At 51.8% G+C, this 22454-nt stretch overlaps 2 protein-coding genes across 3 annotated transcripts; both read right to left on the minus strand.

Annotated features, from left to right (window-relative positions):
* Positions 1 to 5: 5 nt before the first annotated feature.
* SYDE1 (synapse defective Rho GTPase homolog 1) lies at positions 6 to 6915 on the minus strand. 2 transcript variants are annotated; one of them, XM_044916898.1, is made up of 8 exons: positions 6783 to 6915; positions 4860 to 5012; positions 4115 to 4759; positions 3748 to 3962; positions 2998 to 3124; positions 2622 to 2782; positions 1815 to 2040; positions 6 to 1449 (listed from the first exon to the last, which is right to left on the minus strand). In XM_044916898.1, exons 1-8 carry the CDS (start codon positions 6868 to 6870, stop codon positions 1046 to 1048), a joined length of 2019 nt encoding a protein of 672 aa, XP_044772833.1. In that variant the 5' UTR covers positions 6871 to 6915; the 3' UTR covers positions 6 to 1045. The 2 variants fall into 2 exon arrangements, with proteins under 2 accessions (XP_044772833.1, XP_021538983.1); XM_021683308.1 differs by having other exon boundaries at positions 4860 to 5201.
* A 9223-nt stretch (positions 6916 to 16138) lies between these two features.
* LOC110574480 (olfactory receptor 1I1) lies at positions 16139 to 22105 on the minus strand. Its single transcript, XM_021683181.1, is given in 6 exon segments — positions 16139 to 16182; positions 16185 to 16269; positions 16271 to 16657; positions 16660 to 16770; positions 16773 to 17185; positions 22081 to 22105. Coding segments are annotated over 6 exon segments (1065 nt in total).
* Positions 22106 to 22454: the final 349 nt, after the last annotated feature.

A 22454-nucleotide genomic window follows, 5' to 3' on the forward strand; every position in this document is an offset into this window, starting at 1 on the left:
TGTGCATACTGATTTATTGTCCACAAAGATGGAAGTGAGGGAAAAGGGGGAGACAGGAGGGAACCTACTCTCCCACTGGAACTCTGGGGCCCACTGAGGCTCCATTACTGGGGATTTCAGGGTGCCTGGCCACTGCAAATTCTTTCCCCCTCAGAGGTCCCTGAAAGAGCCCCATACACCTGTCCCAGACGTGTCCATGCACACTAGTCCTCACACACAGACACACACGCACGGAGGCAATAAATATGTTCCGTACCAAAGTGCCCCCAGCCTGACATTTCAGGTGGGGCCCCTCCGAAAGGGAGGTCTTGTAAGTGCTCAGTTTCTTCAGGGATGTGGAGGAAGAACAGGGGAGGGGAAGGGTCAGACTCTGCTATCTCCATTTCCTGGTTTGAGGCAATCACGGGGTTTTCCTTGGAAGAGAGGGTGGGGAAACCAGCTATTTTTCTAAAGGCCCTGGGCTGCCCTTAATCCAGCCAGAGCCCAGGATAGGGGCTTTCCCCCACCCTGCCCCAAATAGCACCTCATGATAGTCCTTGGACCTTCCAGGGCAGGGAGAAGCAGAGTGCGGTGCTTAAAGCTAATACTGATTTGGTTGGCAGCAGCAAGAAGACTGACGGGGTGGGGGTGGGGGTTGGGGGTGTAGAAGAAGGGGGGGCGGTGTCTCACCATCTCAGGGTGATGCTCACAGTAACTGGTGATTCCCGGGCCAAGGGGGAGGGGCAAGAGAGGCCAGCCCAGCAAGCGCGAGAAGTGCCTTTTGGCAGCAAGGGGAGAAGCCCTTGGTACTTAGAAAAGATGTCCCCAACAGCTGGTCCCGAAAGTCCCCAGTCCCCAGGCTTTGCAACCAACGCCCCATCACTGAGCACTGGAAACGAGGAATGATTCTCAGCAACGGGCTGGCTGGTCACTAGGCAACTCCCCAGCAACCGGGACGGCGGCCCGGGCGACCGGTCTGGTCCCCTCCGGTCCCCTCGGTCGCCGGGGCACCGCCTCAGCAGCCAGGAGCCCGGCCCTTCGTCACCGGGGTCCTGCCCCGCCCGGCTCAGAGGCACACGTTGATCTGCTTGGAGAGCTCTCGCTCCAGGTCCAGGATGAGGGCGTCGAAGTCTTTGAGGTTCAGGTGCGGGTTGAAGGGCGCCTCGAAGTCGTCTTCGAAGTCCGCGGCGCCCGCCGGCTCGCCCGCCTCCTCGTCCTCGTCCTCGCTGTAGCTGCCCGTCACGTGGTCGTAGTCCGGCCCGGACAGAAAGTCCCGCCCACACGGCAGGAAGTCCCGTCCGCAGACGCTCCAGTCGCCCGCGTAGCGATTGCTGGGGGGGCTCTCGGGGCCGCCCCGGCCGCGGGGCCGAGCCACCACTTCGGGGCCGGCGAGCGGCAAGTGCAGCGGCGGCTGCCGTTTGGGCCGCAGGTACGGGGCGAGGTCCTGAGGCTCCGGGGGCCTGCGAGGATCTGCGGGGAAGAGCGGGGCTCGTGACTGGCTGGCTGCCTAGCTAACCAGGCCCCTGATTGGCCCGACGGGAGACCCGACCCGCGACCGCGTCGGGATTTCACCGGCCGAGGGAGAACTGGTTGCTTAGGCAACCGGCCCTCTGATGGGCAGGTCCAGAGGCAGGGCCTCTGACCGCGTCAAGCGGGATTGGCCCAATCTGAACGGGTTGCTGAGGCTACCAGGTACCGGTTTACGCAAGGGTCCACGCCGGGCGGGGGAGGGGGGCGTGGCACGCCTGAAGCCCGAGACTCTGATTGGTCGCCCGAACAAGCATCGCTGCGGCGGCCTGGCCTGGATCGGCGGCGCGGGCCAGGGGCGGGCTCACCTGGCCAGGCCTGCAGCAGGTAGTGCAGCACCTCGATGTGGCGCTTGAAGTCCACTGCGTTGGTGAGGCCCGGCCCAGAGCTGCGGATGCGGGGCCTGGCGGGTGCCTGGCGCGCCGGCAGCAGCACGGGACCGAAGCACACGGCCAGGTTCTGCGGGGTCATGCGGTTGTGGGCGTGGAAGGAGGAGACGAGGCGCAGGTGGTCCAGGAGAAGAGTCAGCGTGGCCTGAGAGAAGACGGTTGGGAATCACGAGGGGTGAAGCTGGCCCCCTGTCAAACCTGAGGGGAGACTAAGGCGGCCCAGAGTGGGGAAACTCGAGATCTCAGAGCTGGTTGATGGCTGAGCTAAGGCTTTGATATAAGTATTATGCTGGAGGGGAGACGGAGGACGAAGGCAACTTAGCTGGCTTTGTTTTCACTTTCCTGTGCCTGTCCCATCTTCTCTGTATTAAGCAGGGCTAGCATTAATCCTGTGTTAGGGTTTATACCCCATGAGGGTATTGAGGCACAGAGGGTCAGGACTTCTCCAGGATCCCACAGCCGGGAACCTCCCTTGTGGGTAGGTTGACAGACCTGTATTCAGAGCCTGCATTTTTGTGATATCCTGGCTGTGCAACCTTGGGCAACTCACTTAACTGCTCTGGGCCTAGGTTTCCATAGCTATGAAGTGGGGATACTGATAGCACCTACTTTCTAGGGTTGTGACAGTGCCTCAAGTTCATGCACATTATGGGCTCAGGTGTGGGTGAAATACTCTGCTGGTATCAGCCCAGTCAGTCCTGCCCACTCCCACCAGGTCCAACTTACCCTCTCCACATCTGGCAGGCAGTTGAGGAGCCCACGGGTGCCCTCGGTGCTGGAGGGTGCCCTGCTTGGGGGTCCTTGGGCCATGGCCTCCAGCACCACCTGATAGAGGGGCTGGGTGATGAGCGGGGTGGGCAGTTCCCGAAGATAATCCTTGAGGATGCCTGTGGACACAGGGCCCACTCTGGTCAGGGCATCCCTGGCTTCTGAGGCTGGAGGGGTCAGCTGGGGCTGGGAGGGGGAAGAGGAGGACAGGCACAGGAAAGTGAAAACAAAGCCAGGCAGAAAGGGTGAGGTCCCAGAGCAGAGGGGTCATAGGGACTCCCTTGAGGTGAAGTTTGAATAGGGAGCAGGCAGGGGACAGGAAGGGCATGCTGACCAGTGATGACATTGATATCAGGATACAGGTCCTCAGAGAGGCAGACGGCTGCACTGTCCCGCTCAAAGGCATCCCGAAGCTCTTTCTTCACGGCTGCCGAGCCACACAGACGGTACAGCCCCACCACCTAGGGGTGGGGACAGAGAGAGATCTTCTTGCCTGTGCTACAAACGGATCAGGGCCGGGTGGGGTGGGGGCTGGAGGTCTGGGTCAGGGTGGCAGTGGGCTGAGGGGTTGGGGGCTGGCTGTGGCTTCACCAGCTGCCTTCCTGCTCCTCTGACACCTGTCATGGGGTCCCCACCTGGCTGCCTGAACAACCTGGCCGTGGAAACCCTCTGCTTGGATCATTCGTCCCGGCACCACCCTCCTTCTCAGCTCACTTGTCACCTCCTCTGGGAAGCCCTTCCTGACTACTCCAACCAGCATCAGACCCTGCTTTAAGCTCTCCCAGCTTCTTCACTCTTGTGCCAGCCCCAGTTTTACACCTGTGAGTTACTGGAATCATGTCTTTTCTCCCATCGGACTCTGAGCTCCAGAAGGTCTGGGACCATGTATTACTAAACAGATGGATGACCTATGGGTTCTCGGCTGGGTGCTATGGTCTAGGGGAGCCTCCCGCCTTGTCTAAGCTGGGATTGGAGCTAGCTGTGTCTCAGGCAGGGCGGATGTGTGGGGAAGGCCCGGCCTCTGTTTGCTGGGTGTCCTGGGGTGTAGGTCTGAGGGCCAGCTGGAATGGGGCAGGGGGCTCACCCGCAGCCCTCGGCGCTCGATCTGCCCAACACACTTCTGGATGATGAGGGGCACCTGGCCCGGGGGCTTTTCCCGCTCCACCAGCAGCGGCAGGGGCAGCCCAAAGACTCGGGGCTCAGCTGTGCCTGGTGCTTCCTGCTGCTCTGACAGGGTCAGCTTGGCATACAACAGCCCCTGGGGCTCCAGGCGCACTGCCAGTTGCTGGGCCTGGCAGCCTGAAGACGCAAGGGGATCTGTGGGGTCTGGCCCCACAGGCTCTATGCCCTGGCCCCCTGCTCCAAGCCACACCCCCACCCTGGACACCCTGGGGGAAAGGGAGATCTGCATCCTGTGCCCACCGCTCCTCCCTTGCAGCCAGGTATCCTACCTCGGAAGACTGTGGGTAGCAGCACAGTGCCCTGGGCGCAGGGCCGGTGCCGCCGGACACCGGGGTCCCACGCCAGCACCAGGGCCCGCAGCAGCCGGGCAGCCTCGAGTTCCAGGTGGAAGGTGTGGTCCAGCCGCAGGAAATCCGGCCCCCCCCTCAGTGGCCCCGTTCGGGCCCGGGCCACCCCATCCACCTGCAGTAGGCAGCAGAGGTCTCTTGGGGTGGCCCCGGGTGCCGGCCGCAGCCCCCCCAGCCCATACAAGTGTAGGCTGAGGCGGCCCCAGAGTGCGGCGGGGGGTGCTCGGGCTGATGGGCCCACCTCGTAGGGCCGGAAGGCAGTGGGCGATGGAGGCCCTGCTGGGCGCTCCGGTGAGTCACCATCACTGAGGTAACCGGCCTGAGGGTCCCGTGTGGCCCCAGCCCCTGCTGCCCGTCCCGGCGTCCCCACACTGCTATCCAGGTGGTAACGGCTGATGACGGAGCCCTCGGGGGCGGCCCTCTCACGCTCTCGGCCAGCCCGGGTGCCCCGCAGGCTCAGTCGGCGCCGCAGGTCAGGCAGCTTCTTCATCTTCATGGAGAGGCGCCTGGCTGGGCCAGGGGACTTCGTGCGGGAGGCTTTGGTTGGGGGGCTGGCAGGGGCTGTGCCTGGGGAACAGCAGATCTCAGGGTTCAGAAGCCTGGGCTTGGGACGGGGGTGAGGCTTGTGGTTATCTTGGGGGGCTGGAGGTATGAGGCTTGTGCTCACCTTGTGAGGCCGGGCCCTCTAGTTCAGCTGAGCCTGGTTGTGGTCCCCCGGGCTCAGGTGCCAGGGGTCTGGAGTCTTCCTCAGGGATAGGGTTGTACCAGATTTCACCAGCGGGCTCCCCACTGCCAGGTGCCCTGGGACCCAAAGCAGCCTCTTCCGGTGGCTTGGCCCCACCCAGCACCCATCGGCGGCTGCTGGGCTCCAGGCTCTGCAGGTAGGCCCCCCGAGCTGGGCTCCGAGATGCCTCAGGGCTTGGGGGCCCCTCTGCTCCAGCCTGGGACCCTTCGGGAGCCTGGGGCTCTGGCTCTGGAGGACTGGGCTCCGGGCGCTGGGCTGGGCGGCCTGGCAGAGAGCAAGGGGAGTGAGACCCAGCTGCCCCCAGTGCAGCCCCAGGCCGCTGGCTCTTTCCCCAGCAGGGGCCAGGGCTGGGGTGCACAAAGTGCTGGCACTCACTCCACCAGTTTGTTTGGAATGGGCGGGCAAAGGCCAGCAATCTCATTGGTTGCCAGCTTAGAGCCCACCTGCTCTTAGGTCCTGGGGTCCCAAACGGTGTCCCTCCGCCCTTCAACCTCAGGTGTCCAGTGGGGTATCTCCAGACCTGGGCCCTGCATTCTCAGCTCTACCTCCCACCCCTGGCATGGAGCTCTGCCCCTGTCCTTTCTTACTGGGTGGCTTTGGGCAAGTTGCTTTCCATCTTTGAGCCTCAGTGCCCTCCTGTGAAATGGGGAAATTCAATGCCCCCCTCCAGGGAGGCATCAGAGAACTCGTGGGGACTGCTTCCTAGGCATCCGGGTTATGGTCAAGCATGCAGCCCACAGTGAAGGCTGGCTTGCTCCTTTCGGAAGACAGGAGCAGGCGCGACAACTAGTGCTGGGGTCCCCCTTTCTACAGCACTCCCCCCACCCACCACCCCTTGCCTGTCTTCTAGACTCTGCTCCCATCCTGGAGTGGGCCCTGTCTCTCAGCCCAGTCCAGATCCCCACGGTCAACGCCTTGGGGCCTCCCCTTTGCTCCCTTCTCCCTTCTCTGACATCCTGGGCTGTTTCCTGTCTGTGTTTGTGCGTGGGCACCCCTGTCCCTTCTCTCTGCTCTAGGAACCTTGGGAATCTTTGGGAAAGGATTGGGGGCGGGGGTGGGGGGGTGGGGGGAAGGTCAGATCGCAGAGTCGTCAGGCCTCCCTCCTTTAACTCCTTCCTTCCCGGACTTTCCGTCCCACGCAGCTCCCAGGTCTAGTTTGCTGGTGGACTCCCTCCTCTGGTTAACTCTGATTTCCAACGCCCTGGGTCCTGTCTCGGGGGTCTCTATTAGTAGCTTGTCCAAAGAGCTGTTTAAGTCACTTCATTGGCTCTGGGCAAATGACCCAACTGCTCTGTGCCTCAGTTTCCCCGCCCGTCTAAAAGGGAGAGTTTCCTAGGGCTGCTTAAGGTGGGCGCAGCTGCAGTCACTGGTTAATAGGTGGGAGGGGGCTGGGGGGTGGCCACTGTGGCTGATGCACCGCCTCTCTCCCTCCTCTGCAGGAGTTCGCTACCCATCTCCCGTCCCGGGTCTCCAGGGCGCAGGGTGTCCCAGCCTGGACTGACTGGGCCCGTTTGCCAGCTTCCCAACTCCTCCTCCCCTCCACCCTCCAGGCGCTCGGTCTCGGCCCCATTTCCTGTCAGGGACGAGGCCCCCTCCCGGGCCTCGCAAGGAGCCCGCAGCGCCGGCATCGCGAGCCAGGCGCACATAACGGTCCGCGCCCCCTCTCCCCCCCGCCCAGCCCCTTCCTGCCAGGACCCCTGCCCGCTCTCTGTCCCCCACTCGGGGCCGCAGGGGACTCCGCGGGGCTCCCCCTCGCCCCCCAGCCGTCCCGCCTTGGAGCTCCGGGACCATCTCCCGGGCGGGGCGGGGTTCGGCGCCCCCTCCTCGGCCGCCTCCCCGGCTCACCGCGCTCCTTCGCGTCCGACTTTTTCCGGGGAAGTTTCTCCCGGCCCCGCAGGCGGGAGAAGGTTTTCCTGAGCAGCGGCTCGGCCATGCTGGGGCCCGGGCCGGGCCGAGTGCGCGCCCCGGGCTCCGGCCGCGCCGCCCCCCGCCCTCCCCAGCCCCGCCCGCCCCCCGCTCCGCGCCAGCAGGAAGCGCCTTCCGGGAATGCTTGGCCCCAACTTTTTTTTTTTTTTTTCACCTTCCCGCGGCCTGAGCGAGCGATGCTGGGATATGTAGTCGCCCGGGCCTGGTGGGGAGGAGATGGGGGCTCTATGCTACCTTCCTCGCTCCAACTGTGAATATCTTGGCACAGTCCTGAGCCCTAGTCTTCCCTCTTACCCACCCGCTCCTTTGGTGATCGAACACAGCAAGTTCTCTCGGGTTTACCTTCAAAACGCATCCTGCGCTTTTTTCCTCCCCTTTCCCCCATCTACTGCTTCAGCCTGGTGCAAGCCCTGGCCTCACTCCATTCATTCCACAACACCTTCTCTTCTTTAGTCTCTTGGATGCCACTTGGGTCTCTCCCAATTTTCCCATACCCTAAATTCCAGTTACTTCAGATGTTTAACAGACCATCTCCAAACTAGTGGTGTTAAAAGCCATTTTATGATGCCCACAGATGCTGTAGATAAGGAATTTGGGCAGGGCAGAGCTGATTTTGATTGTTTCTGCTCCTTGGTTGGAAAGGCTTTGAGGTTTAGGGGTGACTCCACAAATAGGGGACTGGAATCATCTGCAGGCATGTTCACTTCCAGGGCTTGCAACTGATCACAGCTGAGGGCTGGGACCTCTTCACAGGCTGTGGACTAGGGGCAGCTACATGGGCCTCTCCCTCTGGCCTGGGCTTCCTACCAGCAGGTCAGTAGTCAGGGTGGTCAGGTTTCATACGATGGCCACCCAGGATGAAAGTCAACAAGACCAAAGCTGCATTACCCTTCCTAACCCAGCCTTGGGTGTCATGTGTCACTTCTGGCACTTGAATCTGTAGATTCAAGAGGAAGGGACATAGACCCCCACCCCTCTCAGTGGGCCTTATGTCAAGGTGACCTTGTGAAGAGGATGTGGAATGGGAGATATTGTGGCCGTCTTGGAAAATTTAACCTGCTTCACTCCTACATTCCATTCTCCAGAGTGGACTTAAAAACTGAAGCCAGATTATGGTACACCCCTGCTGTACAGTCTTTCCATGACTGCTCACCCCACCTAGAATAAAGATTCCCAGTAAGACTTCTAGCCTCATTTCCTTTGTTGTCCCCATTGCTTACCATGACCTCCTCTCTGGTCCTCTTTTACATCAACCTGTACCTGTCCCAGGCCCTTTGCACATGTAGTCCCCTCTGTCTGGGAAGCTCTGGTTTTCCTGAATTTGCCTCTTTCTCATCCTTTAGTTTCAAGAGCACCCTCTTGGGAGGCCCTCCTTGAGTATCCACCACTGTCCACTCATTATTACCTCATTGTGTTTCATTTCTTTGAACACTCTCATGGCTTGAACTTAATAGCTTCAGTGTTTGTTCTAGTGTATCTGTGTCCTTGTCAAAACTGGGACTCCACCTGATGCACATCTGTCTAGTTCACTGCTGAGTGTTCACATAAGAGATCAGGTGCCAGGTGCCAGAGGCCTAGATAGAAGGGGTGGCCAAGAGGCTTGCATAGAGGAGATTGTGTGTGTTTGCTTATCATGTATCTCAAAGCAGATCTCTGTGTTTATCCTACTTGGAGTTTGTTGAGCTTCTTGGATGTGCAGATTCATATCTTTCATCCACTCTGAGAGGTTTTTTTTGGCCATTATTTCTTCAACTATTTTTTCTATCCCTTTCTCTTCTCTCCTTTTGGGACTCCCATTATGCATATGTTAGTATGCTTGTCAGTGTCCCATGGGTCTCTCAGGTTCTGTTCATTTTTCTTGGACGTGTGTTTGGGAGGAGTCAGGCTGGAGAGTGGTGGGATACGCCCCAGGAGACTTTGAGGTAGCTGCTGACAGTGGGGAAGAGGTCAGGGTCAAGACAACACCTCTTCACAAGTCCCAGGCAAGGGGGACAAAAGGGGGGCCCATCAGGGTATCCCAGCACCTCAGAGAAGCTGGAGGCTGATATGGGAATGAAAGCAGCCCTTGGCCCCACCCATATCACACCAAATGATTAAAAACCACTCACACAGCATATCTATATCTATCATCTATCTATCTATCTATCTATCTATCTATCTATCTATCTATCTATTATTTATTTATTCATTCATTCATTCATTCTTGGTAACAGAATATTCTTTTAACAGTGTTTCTCTTCTTTTCCTGTTGCATTTATTTGGCTAATTTATTTAGCTCATTTAATTCACTGTTGGCTATGATTCTTTCTCAGCAACCAGAAATTCTTGGTAAGTGTTAATAAAATGGTTATGAATACTGAGTTTCACATTTTGTGAAGTCTGGATTTTGGTAGCTGCTCTTTGGATTTAGGAGCCTGTGTGTGTGTATTCTCTTTCCCCCAAATGTTCTCACTGGCTGCAGACATGATGCACTGTACTTATGGTGCCCGATGGATAAATCTAGCCCCCAGCAAAATGTTGAAAGAAGAAATGCAGGTGGAGGGGGCTGGTGAGGTTTGAGCAGAGCTCTGCACCTCTGTGGCAGACAGTGGGGGTTGGTGGATATGAACCCCAGCTCCCTCACCCCTCATGTGGGATGACGGAAGGTGTATCTTCCATATCGACCCCCCCAGATCCCCATGGGACCAAGCTCCAGCTGCCACTGGAAACTTGAATATCAGTACACTCTTTACTGACTTCCTTCCCTTCTCTTTCTCATTTCTCCACCCCCTTCCAGCATTTCCTGGACCACTTCCCAAACAAACTCCCTGCACTTGAATCCTTATCTCAGGGTCAGCTTCTAGAGGACCCCAAATGCAGACATTCTTTCTAGGCCTCAGTTTCTTTGTCCATCCAAAAGGAAGGATAACTCCCCCTGTTACCAAGGTGTGGGGGTGGGGATAATGGAAGCGGGGCATGTGTCTGTGGGCTGAGCCTCCTGTCTGCCATCTCCCTGGGATCCTTAGTTCCTGGGAATGGAAGTTGGAGAAGATCACGGGGAGCAGGCTCCCAGCTCTCCCTGCCCACTTTTGTCATTCCCAGTTGTCCCTGTGCCTGTGTTAGTCACCTTCCAGGGTGAAGAGGCCCTTGCCTGACTGAGAGTCCATCCTTACAGGAGCCAAGGAAGAGGTGGTCACCCAGAGATGTCCCCCAGGGCAGCATCAAGCAGCTAGAGGTAGAGAGGGTGGCCAAGTCACCACGTCACCATGAGGCAGCTTCCTGAGGTGGGATATGGCATCATCTGGCAGGCAGTTAGTGGGGCAGCATACCTTGGCCAGGGCTTCCCAGGGGCCCTTGGCAAAGCCCAGCAGGCCAGCTGTGGAGCTGAAGCTGAGGTGCAACAGAGCCTCCAGGCCCCCTTGCAGTGCCCTCCTTCCATCAGCTGCAGGTCTGCTGGGCTCTCCTGTTGGACAGGCCCCTGTACACACCCCAGGACTTCAGCAACTGGCCACCAGCAGCCATGCCAAGAGCTCTTGTCGTGTCCAGATTGCAGGACCTCTGGTTGTCCCAGAGAAAGGGGAGGCAGCCTGGAGAGGGGTGACCAACTGGTCAGCTGGGGCAAGTGGCCAGGGGTGGGAAGGGCCAGGCGGAGACCCCATGTCATTCCTTAGCTCCTCCCTCCTCTCTCCCAGGTCTCTGGGCTCAACTGCACTTCCACAAAAACATCTGGCCCTTGACTGGCTCCTGGGAGGTAGCCCCTAAGCCCTAGGAGTATCCTACTTGATAAGAATCTCTTTGTATATCTGGAAGCCATGCTAACAATGTGATTTATAGTGGGGGCCTTGGGCCACACTGTGTCAGTTTAACCTGGAGGGGCCAGAGACTGAGAAACCAAGGTCAGTCACATGGGCAATCAGCCATGTCTCTGTGGCTGTTATGGGCTGAATTGTGTCTATACCAAATTGATATGTTGAAGCCCTAACCACCCCATCCTCCCCAGTTCCTCAGGATGTGACTGTATTTGGAGATAGGGCCTTTAAACTGTGATTAAATCAAGTGAAGTCTTTAGAGTGGGCCCTAATCCAATAGGACTCTGTCCTCATGAGAAGAGGACATTTGGACACAGGATGTGTGCACAGAGGGAAGATCATATGAGGGCACGGGAGATCATATGAAGGCACAGAAGATGGCCATCTACCAGCCACGGAGAGTCAGGCCCCAGAAAGAATCAAGTCTTCCGATGCTTTGATCTCGGACTTGTGGCCTCCAGAACTGAGAAAATAAATTTCTCTTGTTTAAGCCACCGCATCTGTGGTGTTTTATTATGGCAGAAGTAGGAAACTAATACCGATGAACTCTCGGGACAAGAAGACTCAGGAGCTTCCCTGGTTGGCAGTATACAATGTGTGTGGTCGAACATCATCGCTGGGAGAATTAAGTGCTGTCCACATGAATCCACAGGGAGGGGACACCTGGTCCCCTGGTGGCTGGTCCCTTCTGGACCCTGCCCCATGTGCCTTTTACCTTTGCTGATTTTAATCTCTATCCTTTCCCTGTAATAAACTGATATAACAATTTTGCTGAGTTCTGTTGATGCCTTCTAGTGAATCATTGAACCTGAGGGTGGTCTTGGGGACTTCCCAGTACACAGGTTCACAGAGATAGGAGTGACTCCCCAAATCCCTAGCAAATGTACTTTTGGGAGTAGGAGCTTCCCCTCCAGGACCTCAGGCTGAAGCCTTGCTGCACCCTTTCTCATCCCTTGCTGAAAGTGGCTTTCTTTTCCACCAGCTGATCCACCTATTGTCCTCCAGCGCCCCACATGGGGCTGCAGCATGACCTTGGGTAAGTCACTCACCTGGGAGGCCATCCAACATGGTGGAGGGAGGGGTCAGGTTTTCAGGTCATGCTACACTGGATTTTAATACTCCCTCGGCCCTGATCTAGCATATGGCCTTGGGACAGTCACTTTCCTTCTCTGAGTCTCAGTGTTTGAGTCTCCCAAATTGCTTTGAATCACCCAACAAAATCCCATGTATAGAGAAAGAAGTGTTATTGTGCTCTAATACTGGCCAGGGTCACTCTGTTCCTTCAGACCCCAATAAATGGGCTCAAGCCCCTTCTGACACCCTCGCTGAAATTTTGGAGAATTACCAGATGATTATTTTCTCATGGTCTCCTGTTACTGCTGAATTAAATAGCTTCACGGTGAGCTCGCTCTTCCTGGTTTGTCCAGGATGAGGTGCACTGGCCTCTCTCCTTGGTTTCACCAAGGTTCCTGGGTGTGTGACAGGTTTTACTGAGGCTGGGAGAGTGGAAGGAGAGTTTACATTGCATATCACAGCAACTTAATCTTGACTGTTAGATGTCTCTGTTCCAACCCAGCCTACCTCCTAGATTCTTGCCATTGTATTGCCTTCCCATTTGTTCATTTGTTCATCCATTCATTTGTTCATTCATTCATTCGCTCAGTCAACAAGTATATTTTCAGTGGCTGCCATATGGATTTGGGCAAGATAAGCAAGAAAACATGGTCTCTCAGCTCTCAGCTCACAGTTAAGTGGGTGAAATAGACATTCATCAGAGAATCATACAAATGAATATAAAGTCACTAATGTGATGAGGAGAATGAGGACTAGTGAATGTCTTTGGGCAACTGATATAGCTGGGATAGGGAGGGGGTGAGAGGCTTCTCTGAGGAAGTGGGGTTTGCCTTGAAATCTCAAAGCTGAGGAGGCATTAGCTATGCAAAGTTCCTGTGGCACCATCTATCCCTTCATTTTCTGGTCCTGGGATTCAGCCCATTTCACCTCTCACTCTTTGGTCCCTGTTGGTCTCTCTGCTTCTTGTCACTCCCATCCATGTGTACCAGGATTTGCAAACTAGAGCCTGTGGGCCAAATCTGGCTCTTGAACTATGAACTATTTTTAAAAATTTAAAATGGTTGGAAACAAATCAAAAGAAAACATTTCATGAGCTACTTTTGATAATTTTGTTTGATAATTAAAACTTTAAACCTAGTGTCTATGAAGGAGCCTTAGTGGTAACCGTGGGATTAATGTGCCCAGTTATATGTAATGTTAGAAAGCTCACACTGGTTGGCAGATTTGAGACAGGATTTTCTGTCTTGCAAATTAATTAGGTTTTTTCCTGAGATCCTGGAGCCCAGCCAGTTGATACAGAAGGTGAAAACTTCCTCCCGATTTCCTTTTTATGGGTGACAATTGAAATATTTTGGTAGTTGAGATATTTGGGAACCCATGTTGCCAGGTAGTCAAATTAGAACCTAAAGCAAGTATGTGGGAGGGTTTCTGGGGTGAGGGGAGAAAAGGAGTGAACATACGCCAGTCACTAAAAACCCAAACAGTCAGATCCACTTCTACAGTATATTTTATACATACTCTATTTTACCACTACAATCTGGAGGGAGAGAAGCACATGGAAGGTAGATATATGTTGAGAATCTTTCTGAATCATTTTGATGATGTCAACGCATTTTTTTTTTCAAGAGTAAAAAAAAAGACTATTTCATGACATGTAAAATGATATGAAATTCAAGTTTCAATTTCTACTCTTTGATGTATTGTTTATGGTGGCTTTCATGCTGGAACAACAGAGATGAGTCATTATGACAGGCTGTATGATCTGTAAAGCTGATAATTACTATCTGGCCATTTATAGAAGGTTTTCTGACCCCCAATCCATGGGATGACTCATGAGTGGATTAATTCTGGGCCCCGCCCTACATCCCTGCTTCATGTCATGGTCCCCTCTGCCCTGTGGACCAATCCCCGTGGTGACCCCTGCTGTCCCCCATAACCTCCCACACACCCCATTCCCCTTGCTGTAGGCTGGGGACACACCTCCCCGTGATTTCTCTGAACAACCCGTGGGCTCCGTCCCACCACGGGAACTTTGCACATGCTCTCCCTCCCCGGGGACGATTACACCTGAGGTAGGGGAACTGGGCCAGTTTACAGCCGGGATAAATGTTTCTGAAATAGAGAAGCTTTAAATGCATTTTGTGAAACAACACTATCGCCACCTGGTGGCCATGTCCTCAAGCTGTAGCTGTAATTCTTTCAAAGCGTTTGGGGTGGTTTTGGGACCTTCCTCTCCAGGACCATGTCTATGGTAGGGAAAAACGGAAAATGTCTATGGAAAAATGCCCCAGGTCCGGTTCTCCTTTATCTCTGAACTGAAGGCCTACTTGGGTCCCACATCTCTACAGCCCTCCTTTCCATCCCCCACTTATCCCTGTGATCCCCAAACTTTAAGGCTCATATAAGCCCTATGGGTTGCTGTTAAAGTTATGATTCAGTGGCTTGGGATGGTGTCTGAGTCTTCATTTCTAGCAAAATCCCCATGATGCTGATGTTCTGGTTCACGGATCTACTTGAGTATCAGTTTCTTCTTCTATAGAAAAGGGGTCAGCAAACTCCTTCTGTGGCTGGCCAGACAGTAAATATTTTAGGCTTTGTGCACCATAGAGTCTCTGTCAAGATTATTCAACTCTGCTCTGTAATTTGAAAGCAGTCGTAGGTGATACATAAATTAATGGGTGTGTTCCCATAAAACTTTGTGAGCACTAAAATTAGAATTTTATATAATTTTAATCTGTCATAGAATAGTCTTCTTTTATATTTTCTCCCAACTATTTAAAAATATAAAAACCATTCTTAGCTTGCAGGCCATACAAAAACAGGCTGTGGGTTGGGATAATTTGCACATCCTTGCTCTAGGCTCCAACTTCTAGACAACATCATGTGATGTTAAGATCTGGGACTTTGGGATGGGTCCTCTGTTTGAACTTTGGCAGCCTCATTTTGCAAGCCTCAGCTTCCTTATCTGTAAAATAGGAACTTATATCACCTACCTTTTAAGGTTGTTGTTTAAAATATAATGAGATAATGCATACAAAGGGCTTAGCACGTGCCCAGCATGCAATAAATGCCATTATTGTCAACACACTGAGACCCAGAAAGTGAATCCATACAACTTAAATCCTTCATCTTTTCCTCCAGTTGTAACCCAGACTCTTAACCAGACATGTAGTGAGTCATGGACTTGAGGAGATGTGGTCTTTGCATGATGCCAGCCCTTCCTAAACTCACCATACTCATTTGCTAGGACTGCCATAACAAAGCACCACAAACCAGAGGAGAAACTTATTGTCTCACTGTTCTGGGGGCCAGAAGTCTGAGATCAGGTATCATCTGGGTTGGTTCCTTCTGGGGACTGTGAGGGAGGATCTGTTCCACGCTTCTGTCCTGGCTTCTGGTGGTTTGCTGGCAATCTCTGGAGCTCCTTGGCTTGTAGAACCATCACCTTCATCTCTGCCTGCATCTCCACATGACCTTCTTCCTGTGTCTGTGTCCAAATTCTCCCTTTAGGTAAGATTGGCAGTCATACTGGATCAGGACACATCCTAATGACCTCATTTTAACTTGATTATCTCTGTAAAGACCCTATTTTCAGGTAAGGTCACATTCTGAGGTCCTAGGGGGTTAGACTTTGACACATCTTCTTTGGAGACACAATTCACCTCCCAACACTAAATTTCCATGCATCCCAGTCCATCCTATCTGCTTGTTTCTGATCGTGCCTGTAGAATCAGATTGGGTTTGAAGTCAGGTGATGGACATCACAAGAAACACATGGACTCTGCAGCTAGTCCAAGGGCCTGTGTCCTCAGACAGAGGTCTGCGTACTCCCTGCTTCAGGGCCACCTGGAGAGCTTTTTAAAAAGGCAGATTCCAGGGTTCAGTGCCAACCTGTTGAATCACAATACCTGGGAGCCAAATGTCATTGCCTCTTATGATCCAATACATGGGGGGTGGGGTGGGGGAGGTGCACACGGGAGGCCTGATGATGACAAAGATCCCCAAAGTCATGGGCACAAGAGGTGGTCACAAGGTCCCCGTGAAACCAAGGCTGGTGGCTGCTGAAGCGAATAATAAGTGAGCTAATCTCAACAGATGCTTTCATTGTCCTTCTTCAGGTCACTTAGGAAGCATGGTGTTGTAACTGGCTACTATGTGTTGTCTTTATCAATATTAAAATGGTGTAGCAAAAAAAAAAATGGTGTAGCCAATCTTTTGTTCAACTATATTACCCACGTAGCGATCCCATAAGCCCAATACCCCAGAAAGGACCAATTTAAGACTTCTTTGAAGCCTTCTGATCTTCATGGGGAAGAGAAATCATGGGGAAAATGCACACCTCTCCCTTTGGTTTCCCACAGTTTTTCATTCATCTTTATGACTCACTTACCACGGTGTGCCATAATGATTTATTTACATATCTCTATCCCCCACTCAATTCTGAATGCCTTGAGGGCAGGGATGGGACATATCTCTGTGTTCCCACCACCCAACAGTGGTTCTGGAACATGCTAAGTACCCAACAACTGTTCTATTCTCGGACTGAGAGGAGACTGCTTTGCTGATGAGCTTCTTCAGGGCTGCCTTCATGTCCTTGTTCCTTAGGCTGTGTATAAAGGGGTTCAGCATGGGGATGACCACCCCACACATCAGGGCAGCTGCCTTGTCCTTCTGGGAGGAGTCAGGAGATGTGGGCTGCAAGTACACAGCAAAGATGGTGCCATAGAACAGTGATACCACAGAGAGGTGTGAACCACAAGTGGAGAAGGTTTTCCATTTGCCCTGAGCAGAAGGGATCTTGAAGACTGCCCAGAAAATGCAAGTGTAAGAGAGGAGGATGCACAAGAGGGGGCTGATGCCCATGATGATGCCAAAAGCAAAAATCACCAGTTCGCTGGTGTGCGTGTCAGAGCAGGAGAGCTTCAACGCAGAGATCACAGAAGATCACAGAAGAAGTGGGGGATTTTGGAGCCAGCACAGAAGGTCAGTTGAGCCATGAGGCAGGTGTGCACGAGTGACCGGAGATTGCTGATCAGCCATGCCCCCACCCCCCCAGCAACCCACAGACACAAGGGCTTATGATGACTGAGTGGCGTAGAGGATAGACAATGGCCACAAACTGATCAATGGCCATCACAGCCAGGAGGGAGCTGTCCATGGTCCCTAACAGGTGGAAGGTGTATATCTGAGCAAGGCAGCCCACAAAGGAGATGACCTGGTTCTGGGTCCAAAGGTTCACCAACATCTTGGGGACGGTGGTGGAAGAGAAGAAGGTATCGACGAGGGACAGTTTGGAGAGGAAGAAGTACATGGGCGTGTGGAGGCGGGAGTCTGTGATGATGGCCAGGACGATGAGCAGGTTCCCCAAGATGGTGACCAGGTACACAGAGAGGAACAGCCCAAAGAGGAGAGTATGAAGCTCTGGCTTTTCTGTGAGTCCCAGAAGGAGGAATTCTGAGACTCTGTTTTTTTTTGGTTTTTTGGTTCCATGGACAGCCTGTGTCTACTGCAAAGGAAAAAAGGGGAGAGGAAAGCAACACAAAGCTGGGAGTCAGAGATGGAGTTCCAGTCCTGCCCCCCGCCCCCGCTAAGATTGCAGAGTTCTGTGAAAATCTGTGGGTTTCTGTTTCTCCCCAACAAACCCATCCGTGCCAAAGATAGTTTGCATCTCAAAAACCTAACTCAGTTGTTTAGAGACAACTTAGACATTGCCCATAAACACCTTTGTGTTTTCAGTGGAACAAAGCTTCGCAGAAAACAAAATTAAGCTGAATAGAGCCTAAACTGAAACCCAGCACAGGGAAAGGGAATCTGATCAGCCTCTTTTCTTCCTTGTCTTCCTTTCCCTTCATCTTTCTCTCTTTTCTCCCCTCCCTCCGTTTCATCCTTCCTTCACATGATACAATTTTTGCATCCATTTCATGTTAATGACCAAGGATACAAAGACAGTTCACACTTTTCCTCTGCTTCCAATGACGGCCAAATTTATTTGGGGCACTTTATGATCTTCTACCACGTCATCACTACACTAGACCCTCTCTCATCCTTTGTGAGAGGCACCCAATACATGCTCAGGAGGACGTAGAGACCATGGATGAACCCAGAAAGCTGGTTAAATGGAGATTTTAAAGAAAACTTCCATGGTAAAAAAAGAGTATCTGGAAATTTAAAGCTAATGGTATTTTGGAAGTATATTTTGCCATTAGTAGTAGGTTTGCAGGACAAAATTTTTTATATTCTCTTATGTTCTAGAGAGGCTGTCACTAGAAATTGAAAGAGTTGTTTACCCTCAGGAAAATATACATTGTTGTAGTATGTCAAACAGCTGTTTAAGAAGTTTATTCAAAATAAAACTCCCAGACACAGCCTGGATGGTTCAAAGGTAAGCTGGTTTCATAAAAATGACAAAAATATGCCCAAATGCCTGTTTGATGGAAAGCAAATTGTGCCATGTGCTTATTCCTGTAAGAAATATGATGACAAAAAAAAGTGCGTTTATAAAAGAACACTCTGCTATGAATGGATATGAAAATAGTGACCAATGTGAGACCAACATTTAAAGAAATGCCCACATGTAGGCATGTTGTGATAATATTCTTGTTCACCCATTTAACACTGCTAATGGGGATGACCCTGGTTTTACTTCCCCATGTACTTAGAAGGGAATTGGGAGTTCATCCTTGGCCATTTTAATCCGCAGAGTCAGAGGTAACTTTTGAACTCCTCTCTGCTTTGGCTTCAGCAATTTGGGACTTAGGAGCAGCTTCATGTCAAAAGCCCAAAGAAAGCATATGTTTATCCCATCCACACGAGACTGCCAAAGCCTGGTTGCATTTGCCTTTCCAGGTCTCCATCCCCTGGTGTGCACAGTGATTCTTCCTTTCACTTGTGAACATTTATAGAGAGTGTGTTAGGTGCCACATATTTCTCTTACAATACATGGATGATATAGAAAAAGCCCAGCATGGCATGACTCACCACGTTTTTGTAAAACCTCAATATTGACTCTTTTCAGCAAAGAGAGGATCTTCTTTAACTCATTGCTTACCTGGTTAGGTCCCCATGTCTTAAAGGCAATTGAGGACAAGAACACAACAGAGGCGTTTAGTGACCATATCTGTAGAGTGTTGAGCCTTCTTTTTCTTCTTCTTTTTTTTTAAGATTTATTTATTTATTTCAGAGAGAGAGCGAGCTGGAGGGTGGAGCAGAGGGAGAGGGAGAGAGAAACTCAAGCAGATTCTGTGTTGAGCACAGAGCCTGACGTGGGTCTTGATCTCAAGACCCATGAGATCATGACCTAAGCCAAAACGAAGAGCCAGGCGCTTACCTGACTGCACCACCCAGGTACGCAGAGTGTTGAGCCATCTTAGGAGTCACAGGTTCTTTATGTGCAGGTCTCTCAACATCCAGGAGAGGGAGATGGTTTTGACCACACCTGACAATGAGGAGCCAGTCTGAGAGCGATGCTAGGGGGCCCTCAGCTTGCACCTGCATCATGTCCCATCTGGACAGATTTATTTTTACTCTCTCACATGCCATTGCTTCTCTGAGTGCGCTTCATGAGAAGAGGCATTTCAAAGCTAAACTCTGCTGTCAATACTTGCTAGGAAAACCATTCAATCACAAGCATCTAGAATTATTATCACTCTGCCTTCCAAGGAACGCTGGTCTCCAGAAAGATTTAGGGTTAGCTGAAGGGGGATCAGGATGTATATGGGAGAACACAGTAGGTAGATAGGTGTGTATAGGAGAGGTTATATGTGACTCTGAGGTGTTGTGAGAACAAGGGGAGGGATGCAAATATCTGCCATGAGGAGCAGGACCCCTGGAGGTGGAAGAGGTGTTGAAAGGGGGCTTTCAGGAAGGGAAGCAGCATAATCTCCTCTTTGGTAACCTCAAGAGATTGCTAGCCAAATATTTTAATACTTATTGTGATTTTTCAGAGTTCTGTTTGAGGCTTTGAAGGTGATGCTTAGGTTCCTCTGGGCTGCATACATTATTGAGAGTCCCTTCTTGGCAACACATGTGCAGCTGTCCTTGGGTATTAACATGAAGTCCTTGGGTGCACTAGAGTAGTGGTTCTCAACTGTGAGCTGTATCAATGTCTCCCAGAGGGCTGGAGCCATGCCCTGGAGTGTCTGGGGTGGACTTGAGAATCAGCACTTCTAGGAAGTTCCCAGGGATGCTGATGATGCTAGTCAGGGGACCACATCTGGAGAACCACCACCCACAGTGGAGAGAACTGCTTTTCAATCTCTCTCATTTGTGTGGGTGTCCCTCAACTGCAGACTCTAACTGTTCTTTCTTCTCATGACCTGCTACAGAGGTTGTGCCCTCTGTGCCCTCTATCCACTCAGAGGGTGTAGAATTGGTCTCAGACACTTCTCTCTCTGGGTATCCAGAAATGGAAGGATTTCCTCTTTCCCAGTCCCATCCAGCTCACTCTCCTTCCCCATCCCTCACTCACTTACGAGGATGGTATCACCAAGAGGATGGTCTTGGCAAACCTCCTTCTCCACTGACTTCCAGAAGGTCCTGAGGTCAGTGCTAAGCCCTCAGGAAGGGCAGAGGGAGACCACTCAAGTTGTGGTGGCTGAGACAAGTCTGATGTCTGGGTGGGGGCAATGATGTGTTGGCCCCGCCTGGGGCAGGTGAGCAGGGGGCCAGGGACGCAGTAGGATATTTACAGCTTGGGGGCTCTTGGGGACTCTATCCCCATGGCTCCTTGTTAAGAAAGAAAATGGTAATTGTTTTATTTCCATTCTTGCCACATGGGCTTATTCCCTGGGGTATGTGCACTCTCAGATGACGGAGGGGTGAGGAGATGGAAAAGTCACCAGGGATTCACTCTCACTGAACACTCCCCTCCACCCCCCAGCCAAATCCTCTCCTCGCCCAGACTGAGCCTCATAGCAGTTCCTAGGCAGGGAGGTCTGGTGGTCCAAACCCTCCACAGGGCACTCAGATGCCTGAATCAATGTCATTTCATTCATTCTGTCATGATGGGAGTTCAACAAAGAAGAGAATTTATGCAGTCTGGTTTGCCAAGGAAAGCTCCTAGAAAGTCAGAAAAGTCAATAAGGGCAAATGAATGAATTTATCAAACAATTCTTGTCACCTGCCATAGGTCAGATGCTGTGCTTGACTTCAAACCACATCCTTGTTAAAAATGCCCTCCTGGGGGAAGAATGAAGGGGGGGAAATCAGAGGGGGAGATGAACCATGAGAGACGATGGACTCTGAAAAACAAACTGAGGGTTCTAGAGGGGAGGGGGGTGGGAGGATGTGTTAGCCTGGTGGTGGGTATTGAGGAGGGCACATTCTGCATGGAGCACTGGGTGTTATGCACAAACAATGAATCATGGAACACTACATCAAAAACTAATGATGTAATGTATGGTGATTAACATAACATAATAATAATTAAAAAAATGCCCTCCTGTCAGCCGCATGAAGGGCTCAGTCTTCATTAACCCTACCAAGTGCACTTTGCGTGGGGATTAGGGAATCTCTGTTCTACTCTTGCCACCAACAATGTTGGTGAGACTTTGTTGGGTTGCTCACATCATGACCCTAATTTCTGCTCCCTTATATCCTGGAATCCTTTTCTTTTCTTTCTTTCTTTTTTTTTTTTAAAAGATTTTATTTATTTATTTGACAGCGAGAGACATAGCAAGAGAGGAAACACAAGCAGGGGGAGTGGGAGAGGGAAAAGCAGGCTCCCTGCAGAGCAAGGAGCCCGATGCGGGGCTCGATCCCAGGACCCTGGGAACATGACCTGAGCCGAAGGCAGATGCTTAACAACTGAGCCACCCAGGCGCCCCGAATCCTTTTCTTTTTACCTTCTCTTCCATTGGCTTTCCGTTGTCTTTAAAAAAATTTCTTTTAAAATGTGTACAGTCTAGGTCCCCATCCCTCCAGTTCTGAACAAGCCCCCTCAATGGATTGTCCCTATTAATGATTTTTTATATAACCTTCCAGTCTCTTTACACACACACACACACACACACACATTCTCCCCTCTTTTTGTACATGAAAGTAGCATACTATAATACTCTTCTACATCTTGCATTTCTTACTTAATTTATTTTTTAGTGTTTTTAAAATTAATTTCAGAGGTAGAATTTAGTGATTCATCAGTGCATAGAACACCCAGTACTCATCTTATCTGCTGCCCCTTACTTTTTTTATTATTATTATGTTATGTTAATCACCATACATTACATCATTAGTTTTTGATGTAGTGATCCACGATCCATTGTTTTCGTATAACACCCAGTGCTCCATGCAGAACGTGCCCTCCTTAATACCCATCACCAGGCTAACCCATCCCCCTACCCCCTCCCCTCTAGAACCCTCAGTTTGTTTTTCAGAGTCCATCGTCTCTCATGGTTCGTCTCCCCCTTCGATTTCCCCCCACCGCTTCATTCTTCCCCTACTGCTATCTTCTTTTTTAACATATATTGTATTATTTGTTTCAGAGGTACAGATATGAGATTCAACAGTCTTGCACAATTCACAGCGCTTACCAGAGCACATACCCTCCCCAGTGTCTATCACCCAGTCACCCCATCCCTCCCACCACCCCCACTCCAGCAACCCTCAGTTTGTTTCCTGAGATTAAGAATTCCTCATACATGTCTTTCTCTGTTTGACTTATTTCGCTCAGCATAACACCCTCCCAGTTCCATCCATGTCATTGTAAATGGCAAGATCTCATTCCTTTTGA

This window comes from Neomonachus schauinslandi, chromosome 1, assembly GCF_002201575.2.
Source record: "Neomonachus schauinslandi chromosome 1, ASM220157v2, whole genome shotgun sequence".
In the NCBI taxonomy this organism is placed as follows: Eukaryota; Metazoa; Chordata; class Mammalia; order Carnivora; family Phocidae; genus Neomonachus; species Neomonachus schauinslandi.